At 36.7% G+C, this 13,636-nt stretch overlaps 1 protein-coding gene across 4 annotated transcripts in view; it reads right to left on the bottom strand.

The window, feature by feature from the left end:
* The window catches only part of GABRA4 (gamma-aminobutyric acid type A receptor subunit alpha4), a 74,273-nt gene that overhangs the window by 55,975 nt on the left and 4,662 nt on the right, over positions 1 to 13,636 (bottom strand). For all 4 annotated transcript variants that reach the window (XM_042807979.1, XM_042807980.1, XM_042807978.1 and 1 more), the window contains exons 3-7: positions 8,308 to 8,375; positions 5,699 to 5,919; positions 5,514 to 5,596; positions 3,590 to 3,733; positions 2,066 to 2,218 (exon numbers count right to left, since the gene is read on the bottom strand). In XM_042807979.1, the coding sequence (XP_042663913.1) occupies positions 2,066 to 2,218; positions 3,590 to 3,733; positions 5,514 to 5,596; positions 5,699 to 5,919; positions 8,308 to 8,375 (669 nt within the window). The remainder of the gene's footprint in view (positions 1 to 2,065; positions 2,219 to 3,589; positions 3,734 to 5,513; positions 5,597 to 5,698; positions 5,920 to 8,307; positions 8,376 to 13,636) is intronic.

The following is a 13,636-nucleotide window of genomic DNA, read 5'->3' as shown; positions in this document are numbered from 1 at the left end:
CTATTCTTCCTGATTCTACTTTTTTCCACTTCAAGTGAATACTTTGTCTGAATTGTCTTTCTAAAGACATTTGTTTAATAGATGCAAGAATAGGCTGAAGTAACACGAATGACCAACCATTCCCCAAATACAAGGAGAGGGGAGGCCATGACAGTATTACAGTTTGCAACTATAGTCTTTATCAGATTTCCCCCTATTAAATCATTCTTCTAGGAGGCCTGCAGTTGCCACTGCAACTGTCCTTGGATATGTGCCATAGGAATTTACAGGGCAGGTAAGTAAGTTCTGGTAAAAAATATTATATATACACATGAACTGTAATTATCCAGAGCTAAATACTTGCAAGCTTCTGATTAGAAATGCACATAACTATAAAAATGCACTGAGTATTTTAATATCAAAAATAATGTTAAAAACCTGTTTTAAAATTACTGATGCCTTTCCTCTAAGAAACACCCATCTCCCACAATCACTAGATTCAGGTGTCTGAAGCTCTCACTGCAGAAATCATGACCTGATGTACCTTAGTTCCTTGTGTATCCTTCCTCTGTTACCTTTGCCAAGTTCTCCCTAATCATGCAGTCTCAATGGAAAGATCTTTTGGTTAGTCTCTTCTGACAGCTCCTCTAAAAAGCTGGTACCATAGCATGTATTCTGGCTTCATTCCTACCCTCTGCCTGCAAGATTTCTATCTTCTGTTAAGAAAACCTTTAAAAAATAGGGTCTCTTGGAATTTGTCAGAAAACTAAAAAGATACTTTTAGCCACACCTTAAGCCACTTGCTTTCAAAGGCATTTTAGAGACTTATCTGGAACTCAGCGGGTGTCCAAACTTTATTATTACTATTTGCTTTCAGTTTCACATATGGCTATAATGACACATATTACATCTGTTGCGCTATAATTTGTACATTTTCAATTATCACATTTTGTCCATAAATACAGATTCTGCCTTTCCAGTTCATGGTATTACTCCCTTCAAAAGAAGTACCATTATTCAACATCACTGTAAAGGCACATGAAGTGATATACTAGTTTGCCTAATGTAGTATCTGAGTTCAGACCTAGTGGGGTTCTTATTAGGTTTACAGGTTGTTTCTCCTATAATTAATCATTAACCTTGTCTAATTTGTGATACTAAACAGCGTTCTGCCTCCACTTCCATGTTTGAATGGGCCGTCACGTAGAGACATTAAATCCTATCACTCTTGCCAGCATCTATCTATCTATAGAAAGGCTTTTTGTAGAACATTCTCTTCCTGATTAGTCCTGCTTTAGACTACAGTACATTATAAAGTCAAGACACTGCTCTATAAAGACTGTTTTTAAAACTGTTTTTATCCTACTTCTTTGTTTGGAAATCGTATTTCCATTTAATTTCTTATGTTTTGTCTTCCATAGAAGCCTTTTTGGTTTTTATTTTCAGAGGTCACTGTAGCATCTCATTCAAGCTGTTATTTTGATAACAGCAATTTTAATATCTCATAATCATTTGCTTCTTGAGTTCATTTTCATAATGGTAATGGCAGAAAGGAGAGAAGAGCACTAAACACAAAATTACAGTAAGAGGATCTAAGCCTTAGTCATAGTAAGCTTCCACTGATGACACAGATATCTCATAAGAAGACATCTGTACATCTTGCACACTCCCAATCAAATTATTTTCAAAGGGTATTAGAAAGTGTGAGTTCAAGTAATCACACTACTGTCCACTGGAGGATAAAAGTGCTCTGGATGTAGACTAAGGACTTAACTGCATTACTCAGGGCCAGGTCTTCCCAGTTTGTGCCCCCAAGCAGGTAGAATCCCCAGAGATGTACACTCATTTGCCATAGGCAACCATGCCACCATTCAGGTTATGTACTTCAAGATTCTCTTCAGATTACAGGGATTCACATAACAACATTCTTCAGACATTGATAGCAAAAATTCCTCTGAATTTACCTTATTCCTTCATTTCTGCACTAGAATGGAGACAGTATATCCCAAATGGAACTAAAAAGGTCTATGCTAGTGAAAGTCATTAAAATAGCAAGTACAAGAAAAAGTGAAAAAGAAATAATTACCAAACACAGTTCTAGCTGGAACTGATTCCTTATTTATCCAAAATGAAACTTGAGAAAGGATCACGGTCATAATGCATGGGATATAGGTCTGAATCATAAAATAACCCATCTTCCGTCTGAGGTGGAAGTAAACTGTCATAACAATATATTCACCTAAAAAAAAAAAAATAATATTTTTCTGACTGTGCATAGCATTTGTATTGCAGAATATCAGGCTATCAGCTACAGTTGTTTAAGATCATGCTATTCATACCACTTCACATGTATAGAAAGATAGGTTACTTAACGATAAGAATGAATGAAAGCTTTAAACAAAAACCCTGGAAGTAGTAGGTCCTTACAGTACCATTCAGAAGCTGATATAAAAAAATACTATAAACATACAGCTAATACTGGATTACTTTTTACAGTATAAGCATGATTTAAAATATTCTTTTGGCAGCTGTTGAATAAGAGTCCCAAGACACAAGCTATCTACTACCATAGTATCTATAACATTGTGATACCTACTTGTCAAATGAAACAACAATAACAATGGTGCACATTAAATGTTATGGAAGATTCTCAGCTTTTTACTAGGTTTGTGTGTCAGCACCACCACTATGATAATGAAACAAATGCAAAAATTATTAACAAGAACTAAAAATACTGTCAGTTTATCTAAAATGTTATCATTCATATTAAAAAAATTATGCAGTTTTAACATAAACTGATTATCTAAATAAAGCACTACAGAATGAACATTTTGGGGACAGTAAGAAAATTCTGTTGTTAACTTATATGCTGAGAAGTAAATTTCTAGTGTCTTGCAAAATGCTGTTTTATCTTTGAGAAAACTATCCATGGAGCAGTACATCAATTATATTTGCTTTATCTCTTTCATTTTGACCATCTCGCAACACACAAACTTGCTGATGCTTAGAAAATGATTCCAAATTTTAAAAATATTTTGGGAATATGCTTGTTTATCACCACACTTCTCATCAGTGATACTTCACTTATTTCGGATGACTGTAGTTGCCATTTGCCTTATTTCTTACAGCACAAATCAGCAGAAGTATCTATTGTGACTAATGCATTTGTGACTATCCTTATCTGACTAGAGGGTTTTTATGGCTTTAATAACCCATTCTGTATGCTGCACTTCTCTCCCGAGCTGTTTACACCACCAAACAAAGGAAGTCTTTTGCACATAATGTGGATACAGTGCTGAGAAATTACTTCCTCACCCAGGCATCCTCTTGACTCTTCAAACTGCATTTTAAGCAGTGATTAAGTGCTCATTTTGTCCCTTGGAGTAATGATCTCATTCTAGCTTTCTGAAAGACCGTCGCAATCTACTGTAATGAATCTGCAAATGTAAATCTGAAGGACAGAAACCTAATTCAGATTTATGCTCTCAGCCCTTAATATATGCCCTACGACATTTAGTAGAATACCTTACAGGAAGGAAATAAAAAAGCCTTGGGCAATGTTACAAGGTTAGTTTTACCTCAAGTTGATGTTTTCTGATGAGATTCCTACCTGTAATAGATTTAATGGTTTCAGTGGATACCGTATGCCCAAGCAGGTCATACTGAACTAAACTGGAAGACTCCTCAGGAACTTCCACTGACTTCTCAGGTCCTTTTGTCCAGGTATAAATCATTTCACTCTTTGGATAAGCATCTACAACACAGCATCAGTTTGCATAAATAGGAAACTTCTTCTCACACCTTACCAAGAGCCCAATCCAAATCTACTGGAACCAAACAGCAAGACTCACACTAACTTTAGAAGATACCCTTCACATGTTAAGCTACCCCCCAAAAGCCACCCTTGAAGGAGATTATATAGCACCTAAGTTTACATGTCAAGTGTCATACGCAAATTTACTTCACATTTGAATGTGAAATCTAAACACAAGTTCCTTCTGAATCAGCCCTTACTGGGCATGTAAAGTTTATCTTTAAATTATTTTAGAAATTTCTATCTAAAATTTTATCATTAAAATATACTAATATATGAAAAAAAGCATCTATAAGGAAGACACATTTTGGAGACTGGGTGCACATTCCTTTACAGAAAAGAATTACTATACTAAAAACTACAGTATACTAAAAACTGTAATATTTTAAACTTGTGTTTAAAATATTTTCCAAAAACCAGAGCTCAGTAAAAAATTCACAATAACCCAAAAATAAGCACACCCAAAGAAACATTTAATACAAAAAGATATAAAACATAGGGCTAGCATTCAATCCCTACGCAGCCCAAACTCCTGTTAAAATTAAATTAAATCAGTCTTGCATTTGAAATGGCTACATCTTATTTCAGGTTTCACTGAGGAAAGTATCAGATTAGTGTCAAGTGCAATTTCTGCTGGCTGGTGATTCTGTCTGAAGAAATATGCCTGTGGAGAAGTCCCCACTATTAAAGCTCCTCTATCATACAGCTGATACCAAAGCCAAACCTGGCAGCACCTGGTCTCCAGTCTCACTATAATGGGTGCGAAGAACCTTATCAGAGCAGTGTCTTTAATATCCTCTTTTTGGTTGACTACCCAGCTGTTCAACAAATTTATGCTAAGGAAAGACTATGAGGAGCTTCCAGCCATTTCTAACTTCAGAGCTCTGAGGTCAAGGAAAACAGATTAATGTTCAGCCATCGACTACATCTGAGTGTAAAGCAGAGAAGTCAGTGACCAAGGAGGCTTAGAAAAGTGACAAGATAGTTAATGTAATGCACAACCATCTCCAGGTAGTCTCAGAGGTCTCTGCTGCGGATTCAAATCAGGGAATCAGACCTCCCTCAGTTGTTATGTAGCACGTCCCTGAATGTTCCTTCCAGCCAAAGTCTGGAGATTATCCAAAAATTTATTTCTGCTTTGAATTCAGACAAGGAAAGTGACCTGCCCTAAGATTCCTCTCACCAGTTTAGAAATTATTTATCTAGTCTAAACTTTACATGCAGGCTCCCGTTATAGACCAGGAGACAGACAAATACAGCTAAAGATCAAATCTCTGCACATAACCTACCTATTTTAGGATGTCAGTGTGCCTCCACTACCTGTAGAGAAAGTCAGATGACCTGCTTCCCTAGTTGCTTTTTACCTGCCTGCTGTAAGTTGAGATGGATCCCACCCTCTTTGTCTTCTCCAGAGAATCTCTCACTTCACCGAGTATCGAATTCCTCCCTAAGAATCAATAAAAACTATGTATTTCAAAACAACTGTGTAGCCAGAATAGTGGGGTTTAGCGTAATAGCTGAATCACTGCCTGCTTTTCAATTCTCTTCCTGGGTTTAATTTTTGAGGCCCTAAATAAAATTCCCAAGGAACTTAACAGGAGTTTTGTCTGCATAAGGATTGTGTTTCACAACTAATATTCAGAAAGTTTAGTAAGTGCTCAAAATCTACTGCTACTATTTAAATTCTGTAGTTACAAGAAATTTCATAATTGCAACTTACAACTCCCAAATTTGAGAGGACAAGCATGACCATCCATGGGAAAATCCACTAATCTCATGGGACACTCTGCACTTATTGTAAGCCTATAATGGAACAAATTAAATAGTCTCTGGTTGCCATTTTGTCTAGGCAGTATAACTTTTGCATACAGTAATTGTAAGAAGCCGAACAAATACATTAGATACCTCATTGTGTACAGGATGGTGCCATTTCTCATTATTCTGAAGAGTTTATTTGGGGCTGTCATATTATGTGCAACAGACTTTTTCCCATTCCTGAAGAAAGTGTCAGGGGTCCACACCTTTGAAACCATCAAGTTGTTAAGTCTTAAAATTTCAATAGGGCCATCATATTTTAATCTTTTGTCTACCCATGTCTGACGGAAGAAGACATCCATTGTATATTCCTGTATTAAATTGCAGAAAAACAAAGATCACATTTGCATGTGTGTTTCCTGTAAAAAAAGGAAAACCCTCAGAAGCAAAAAAATCAGTAGTAAAAAAAAAATGCTAAGTCCACTACACAAACATATTTCCACCAATTAAATTATGTTGTGTACTTCTTAATAGCTTAATTTCCCACATTAGTCATATCAATAAATTGCTACACATATTTAATCATTAAGGAATAATTAATCTAATTAGGTTGCAGGAAGCAGGCAACTGAATTTGTAGTCAAGCATCTAACTGGAAACAAAATGATCTCTGACAATAAGTGTCAATAGATTTTTAAAAAGTTATCCATGGATTTTTTGCTTCTGGCTGAATTAAAAATACCAGGACAAAAGGCTACTTCCACTTTCAAGTTAGGAAAGAAAATTTAATTTCAACTTGTGGAAACTAAATTTTTAACTGAGGAACACTAAATATTTCCTTTGCCATGCCCAAAAAACATGGGTAATAAATTATATAGAGACTTGAATATAAACACATTTGGTTTTAACTATGTAACTATCCCATTAACTTCCTCAGAAAAGGCATTCAGATGCTCCATAGAGAACATGCAAACACAGGCACATCATGAGAAATCACAGGTGAATGAATGGATAAAGAATTGCATTTTTCATCTTGGGAAACTAAAGCATTTCACAAAAAAAAAGCATCATGTGGCATTGAAAAGGGTAACAGAAAGATTTTAGTCCTTTCTAACCTACAGCTGTCATTTTCTGACTTTATTTCAAACTCTTCTGCATAATGTTACAATTGAAACTACTTGTATGGCCATATCAGTTCACACTGGCAAGGAAGCATGTCTACTAGTGTAATGCATCTTAGAATTACATCTGTCTCCTTTTCCATGGCCATATCCTCCACAGTGATTTATAGTTAATCTATGAAAAATCTCTTTTCTAGTATCATTTATTGCTGGTGATGTCACAGCTCATAAGTAGCAGTTTCTGTTATTAGCTTCTACATGACAGCATTTTCTAATATAATATTTCAACACCATTTTCATTACACTGGGTACCAAAGTAACCCAGCTCTAAAAAAAAACCTTCTGATCATTCCCTGTACTGAGGCTATATGAGTGCAACCACTTTCAGATTACATTGGGTCACTAATGGATACATGAACTAAAAATTATTCCAAAACCAATTCCTGGATCCCTGAATAGCCTCTTAATTAATCCCTAATGCTGAAAAGGGAAACATCTGCTGTAAACTCCCCTTCTGCCAGTTCCTTACCTACCTTCAGTCCATGTTCTCATTCCTGCCTTCTCCAATATAACTTCTAATTTCCCATGTGGCACCATGTCAAAGGCTCCAAGGACACCTGAGAGATGCCATGCAGCCCTCATTTTAGATTTGAGGCACACATTATTAAATTTCCTTGGGACCAGACTCTTTTACCTTTTGTCACACTGAAAAGCATCATACTGTACATGACAACCATGGAAGGGGTAAGATGGATTTCAACATGAGACTACTGTCATGAATGTAGCCCTTGAAAAAAGACCTTGCTATCGCATACCCTTCCACATGATAGCACCAAATCAGGTGCACCACAAAGTGCATGACAGCACTGTATGGGAAGAAAGTTACCGCCCTGAAACTGCCTTTCCCCTACAGAAGTTCAGTTCAGGACATATGGCTGTGTTACTTCCATGGGATTTCTTCGATGTTTTATAAAAAGAGAAACTACTGTATGATTTAAAGGTATACCACTGGATTATAGAAACTGATGGGATTTTTTGCTGGATTTGACCTCAGATGAATGCAGATGCCGTTCAGGCACAAATAACAGTACATGCAAATGTAACATTTCTCTTCTGCGATTATTTCATGCCTGTCACTTTGACGTTCCATTTCTGCAGACACTTATGAAAACTCTTATCAGTCAAATATTTGCTGAAAGTGATGCTAAAAGGGGCACAAAGATCAGCAAAGGGAATTAATCTGAAATGAAAATGTCAACAAGTATTTGTGAAATTATGTCATTATTATTCACCTGAGAATAACAGAAGTTTCAGAAAGGAAAAGTAATTTCAAAGATATTACACATTTTCCCCACAGTAGACTAACTCAGATGCTCCCCGCAAGGCCTGATTCTGCCTCTACACCATGAAAGTCTGTTTTAAATCCTATGAAGTGAATTCCTTAAACCAGCCAAACACCAGTGAAAGTGTGACCAGAATCAGGCCTGATGTATCTAATTATAATCTGTAAATTAAGCTGTTACTAATCTTGCCTACTTTGCATGATTGACAGAACAGTACAGATGAAGCATCCACTCCTTACTGCAGTTAAAGATTTCTCAGAACCAGGAAATGGCATTTTAATCCCAAAAATACATACCATTTCTACATCAGAAACAGGTCCAAAACTGGTGACATATATATCTGTTTTGACTTCAGTAACAGGACCTAATGTATGAAAAGGAAGTGAGCAAGAAAATTTGAATTTTGCAGGTCAACAATTTCCATAAATGATCCTGGCATGTGAACAGTTATCGCTTTGAGGGTTCTGTGGACGAGCAAGAGCAAAATGCAAACACAGGTCATTTCAGATAACTCTCTAATAGCAAGCACTGCTCAATTACCTTCACCATGTAAGTAAAACAAAAGCAGAATTTCCATGCAAATCCCCATTCAGAAAACCAATGTTGACTAAGCGGATAAGAAAACAGATGCCAAAAAATTAAAAGACTCACTGAAAACACCATGCTAATTAACAACAAGCACTGAATTCAGGAAATCCACATTCCCCAAGGCATTTATCACTAACATTTGGTCCCACTGGAGATAACTGGGCTACAGGTATTAGCATGCCATGCACTGGTCAATTTAGTACTGCAGGATCAAGAACTGTGTCCATACCCTGAGAGGTACTTATGTGCTCTAATACTAGCAATCAAAATAAAAGTTGGATATCTAGGCATTTTTGAGGGTCTGAACCTAGGTCCACATGCTATTACAAAGTCTGGCTTGAAAGAGCTAGTGATACTTAGGACACTGTTTAAAACAGTGCACCAAGCAGAGGTCTTACACTCACAGCTGGGTACAGTATAGCAACCATCAGAGAAAGCAGTTTTGTTTTAACCTATAATTTCTTTTACTACAGGACAAAACACCTTGAAGTTTCAGGTGGTCATTCACTCTACAGTACACTATACAGTCCCCCTTAAACCAAAGAACACAGGTACTAATTCATTTCACTGGGATTTAAGTCTGTTCCCAATGTAAAAGGCTATAAAGCTGCTAATCATTACCAGTTATTGTGAGGATTCTGTGATCAAAGCATTAGCTAATGGTTTAATTCAGGTAATTAACTTGCATCATAAATTAAAAAAAAAAAAAAAAAAATCTACTGATGGTTTTACCACACAGTATCTATTTGAAAAAAAAAGTATGATCTACAAATTCACAGCCACAGTTTCTATACCCCTATAATTCTAATTTCTAAAGAGGATAAGTGGCTTGAGTCTGTTAATTCAGGCTTTATCATAGTATTTGCAATCTAAAAATGAAAGGAGGAAAGACTTAAGACTGTTAGCAGCAGCAGAATATGTCTCTTGAAAAGAAATAAAAAATTAAAAAATCATTGTTCACAGATGTCACTTTAAATCAAATGTTAAAAAGAAACAAGCAACTGGAAAACAGGGAACCTATCTTTCTTGCACCTAGAACAAGTGTCAAACTGTGACCAAAAAGTAGACCAAAACCGTGTAAAATTATTTCACTAAACCACTTGCAAGTTATACAGAGAAGAACACCTAAGAATTTTTCAGCTAAATGTCAAAAAAATTACTTTGCTGGAAGTTAACAGTTTCACAGAAGGATATTTTTTCGATTTAAAACCTAAAGAAAATTCACCCTACAACAGTTGGTAGCTCAGCAGTCCCTGGAAAGTTGGATAGTTTAGCATATCTGTCTTGAAGAGGTTTTAAGAAGAAACTCCCAAGTTCCAGATAACACACTTTCATACCATGCTGTTTTGCAGTGGATTGCTTTCTAAACATGTCAAATGGAAGCTGCTCCCCCTTCTGCAAATAACAAAGTGTTCATTAGCTCAGGGAAATCCACGACTGGTTAAAACCACTCATTTTATTGACAACATAGTTCAATGACATTTCCTGAATATAGCTCTTTCTGGAGAGCTGAATAGCTCCAAGAGATTGGAAAAATTTATACTAGAGCTGTCAAGATACTGGAAATGAAGACATTCATCTGCAACGTTAGAAAATAAGGGAGAGAAGTCCAATTATACTTGTACATAGAAATAGAAGAGATCCAATTATATCTGACCTCCCATAATCACAAGACGATCATTTACCTAGCTTTGTTTTAAATATATGAATATTTATTTCACCTGAATTTGGAATGCTCCCAAAATCAAAGTTCTGTAGAAATTAAAAAGTCACTTTCCTCCGTATCTCTAATAAGATGCAGGAATTAAGTGTCTGTTACTCAGTAACAAGAATACTGAATATTATACTCAGTTCTCGAACCCTTTTCAAGAACTGCTTCATTTGTTAGTTCTAAGAAACCAAACAGGAATATTCCTCAATAAACCCTAAATCTTTAACTGCTTTCCTCTGGCGATATCTTATTTTCTTTAACTCACAGAACACTGTAATTTTATAATCCTTTCAAATTGAGCAAAGGGACAGATTTTTCCCACAGGCATGAGCTGCTTCCCTTCAAGCATTGATTTCTTCTCTTTTATTAAATGATTACGGCTTCATGGGCAATAAGTGTTCAGAGGCTTTTTGCAAGTTTATTTTTTTGGAGTTTCTCAGAAAGAAGGGGAGAGCTAAAACCAAGAAGCTAATCTTCAAATAGGTAAGCCTATGCCTCAATGCTATTAGAAATCATGTAACAGCAGCGTAAGACCAAAACTAGAGTTCACTGTTCAGTAACTGCTATTCTGCTCTCAAGCCTTTATTTATGAGTAGGACCCATGAAAAAGAAGGAAGCAAAAACTCTCAAACAATGAGTCCACAAAATAAAGCTGAAAATTAAAGTTTACTTTTGGCTGCTTGTTCAACACAATGGTGGTACAGTGACAAAACAAATGTTAAAAGTGGCGGTTTAGGCCACTAGAAAACGGCAGATGAATGAGGATCTAGAAATACTTTAAGCACCCTAACAGTCATCCAGCCAGTACTGATGTGCAAATCCTTGCTTTGCATCCAAAACCTTGGTCAAACAGTAAAATGTTTGGTAGGAGTGAAGACATCAGCAGGAGACAGTGAAGCTGATTATCTCCTTAATGCTTGTTCTCCAATAGCAGCCCCGTCGTGCTCCACGTCTTCCACCTACATTGTCAGTTCACAACTGTTAAGGCCAAATCTTGGATTTTCTAGCACATCCCAGAACTTAATGCCAACCCAGAGGTATCTATGGCGACACCAAAACCTACCCCCTTATTCTTCTTGTTCTAGAATAAAACATAACTCCAGTTGGAAACAATAGCAAGGCTACAAATAGTGAGTCATGCTTCAGGGGTTTTTTGTTTTGTTGGTTTTTTGGTTTTTGTTTTTTTTTAAATCCCACACTATTATTAATTGTGGGAATTCCTGCCAACAAGGAGGTGATCTGTAGTCACCTAACCTACTTTTACTGGTGATTTAAGGAGTCCTCCAAAATGAATGTGTTGCACCACTTAATCAACTCAGGCTTTGCAAGCAGAAGATCCCATGAGAATCCTTAACACTCGGTTACTGGCAATAAAATTCAGCAAGTTGTAAGAAGGCCAATTAACTTTAAATATGACCATTTGGGCTTATCTCTCAATGGATGTTCAGAAAGCATCTATCCACCATGAATCTTCAGAAATGCTGAAGAATTATTTATAACATACTGGTGTGTATTTTTATGTCAATGAAATAGGAGGAGAGTCCTACACACTGCAGTGGGAACAGTTAAGTCTGAATCATTGCTTGCAAGATAATATACTTTAAAGAAGCTCAGGCAGGATTAAAAGCAACCCCTGCAAAAAGCCAGAATAGTTCAGTGTTAGATAGAGATGTTACATGTGGGCTGAAGAAGCGATGCCAGGCCCTAACCCTGTGAAGAGGAACATAAGACAGCTCTCCCATGCATTTTATGCCAACATATGGGATGAACTGCAGCACAGCTCCCAGTGAAAGACTTTGGGCTCCATTATCCCCGCGTCTCCATAGGCAACTGTCACTGCAGAGATCTCCACTGTATGTAAACAGTCAAATCCTGCACAGGCTTTCTGTATAGTGCATATTTTGCCATCAAGAGTCACGCAACCAGTCAAGAACGTTAACAAACAAATCTGTACAAAGGTTTCAACATACAAAGTACAATTCAAATGCGAAGTATGAAATTATATTACAGCAGTTCCTACAGTTACATCTAAAAAAAAAGGAAAAAAGTAGTTGCTACAGATTTTTTTTTTTTTTAAATATAACTACATGTGAAAGATTTGGTGCTTTCTCTTTCCAAATTCTTGTTTCCTGAATAGGGTTGGTATCTTTTAAAAAAAAAAAAAAAAAAATGGAAAAAAGCCATCATATGAAGCATGTTCTCTTACTTCGTTCTATCAGAAAGAACAGCTGAGGTCACCTGCTATATGTAAGATTTCTGTTAGGAAGCCAGAACAACTAGGTAGGGCATTTTTAAAAAAATTAACATGGAATTCAAACACATGGGCTACATCCTCTACCAAAAAGACAAATACAACAAACGCAGCAGCACACAATAACCTGTGTTTATGTATGTTCATCCATCATCACATCTGAACCCTGACAAGGGAAAAACATACCTCCAGAAATGAGATTACTGTTTCTTTGCCTGTTCATCAGCCAATAATGTCTGCTGCAACAGCCAACAAGCTTGATACTGGTGCCAGTTCTCATGATGTGGACACCTGTCTACTAAGAACTGGACTAAGAATATCGGCTAATTTTACACAGGTCACTGAAAAACAGACAGATGGTAATGACTTCAAGCATTACTAACCTGGGCCAAATTCAAATCAGTCAACTACAGGTATCTAACACCATATCCTGTTAAGCCTTTGAGTCATCTACTCTCAGCAGCTGAGGAAGACTGGACAACTGCCTAAAAAAAAAAAAATTATCAGCTTCACTTCACTTTACAGTCAGCTTCACTTTGAGTCCATTTGCAATCTAATAAAATAAAAATAAATTACAATATCCATTATGCTGAGCTATGGGACTTTGAAGGTATGCATGTGTTCCTAATAAGAGCTGATAATCATGTAGATATTTTTATTTTCTCCAAAACCAGAAAATTGTCTTTGCTCTTCAAGTTTATTCTGTGTTTATTTTTTGACTAAAGTCACTCCTCGTGTACTGACAGGAAATTAAACTCTTCAGAAATGCTGTTCATCAGCTGAACATCACACAGCCTAGAAGGGGCAGAGAAGCCCTCTCCTACCCCCTTCTTAGGGGAGACAATGGCCAACATATTTAATCCAACCAAGTACTCAGCTGCACTTTCACAGGTACGAGATGATGAGAAAGAATGTGAAGAGAGGAAGAAATGGAAAAAAAGGAAAATGAACGAACACGGTCCTGTTCCTTCTACTCATGAGCCAGCGCATGTGGCAACTTCCAAACAGAAAGCCACAGAGCTAACGCCATTTCGCTGATAGTGACACTTGCAGCTTGTTCCACACTCTACCTCAC

This window comes from Tyto alba, unplaced genomic scaffold, assembly GCF_018691265.1.
Source record: "Tyto alba isolate M040663 unplaced genomic scaffold, T.alba_DEE_v4.0 Super-Scaffold_6, whole genome shotgun sequence".
Lineage (NCBI taxonomy): Eukaryota > Metazoa > Chordata > Aves > Strigiformes > Tytonidae > Tyto > Tyto alba.
The sequence above is the reverse complement of the archived record's forward strand: the minus strand, read 5'-3'. Positions and strand labels throughout refer to the sequence as shown.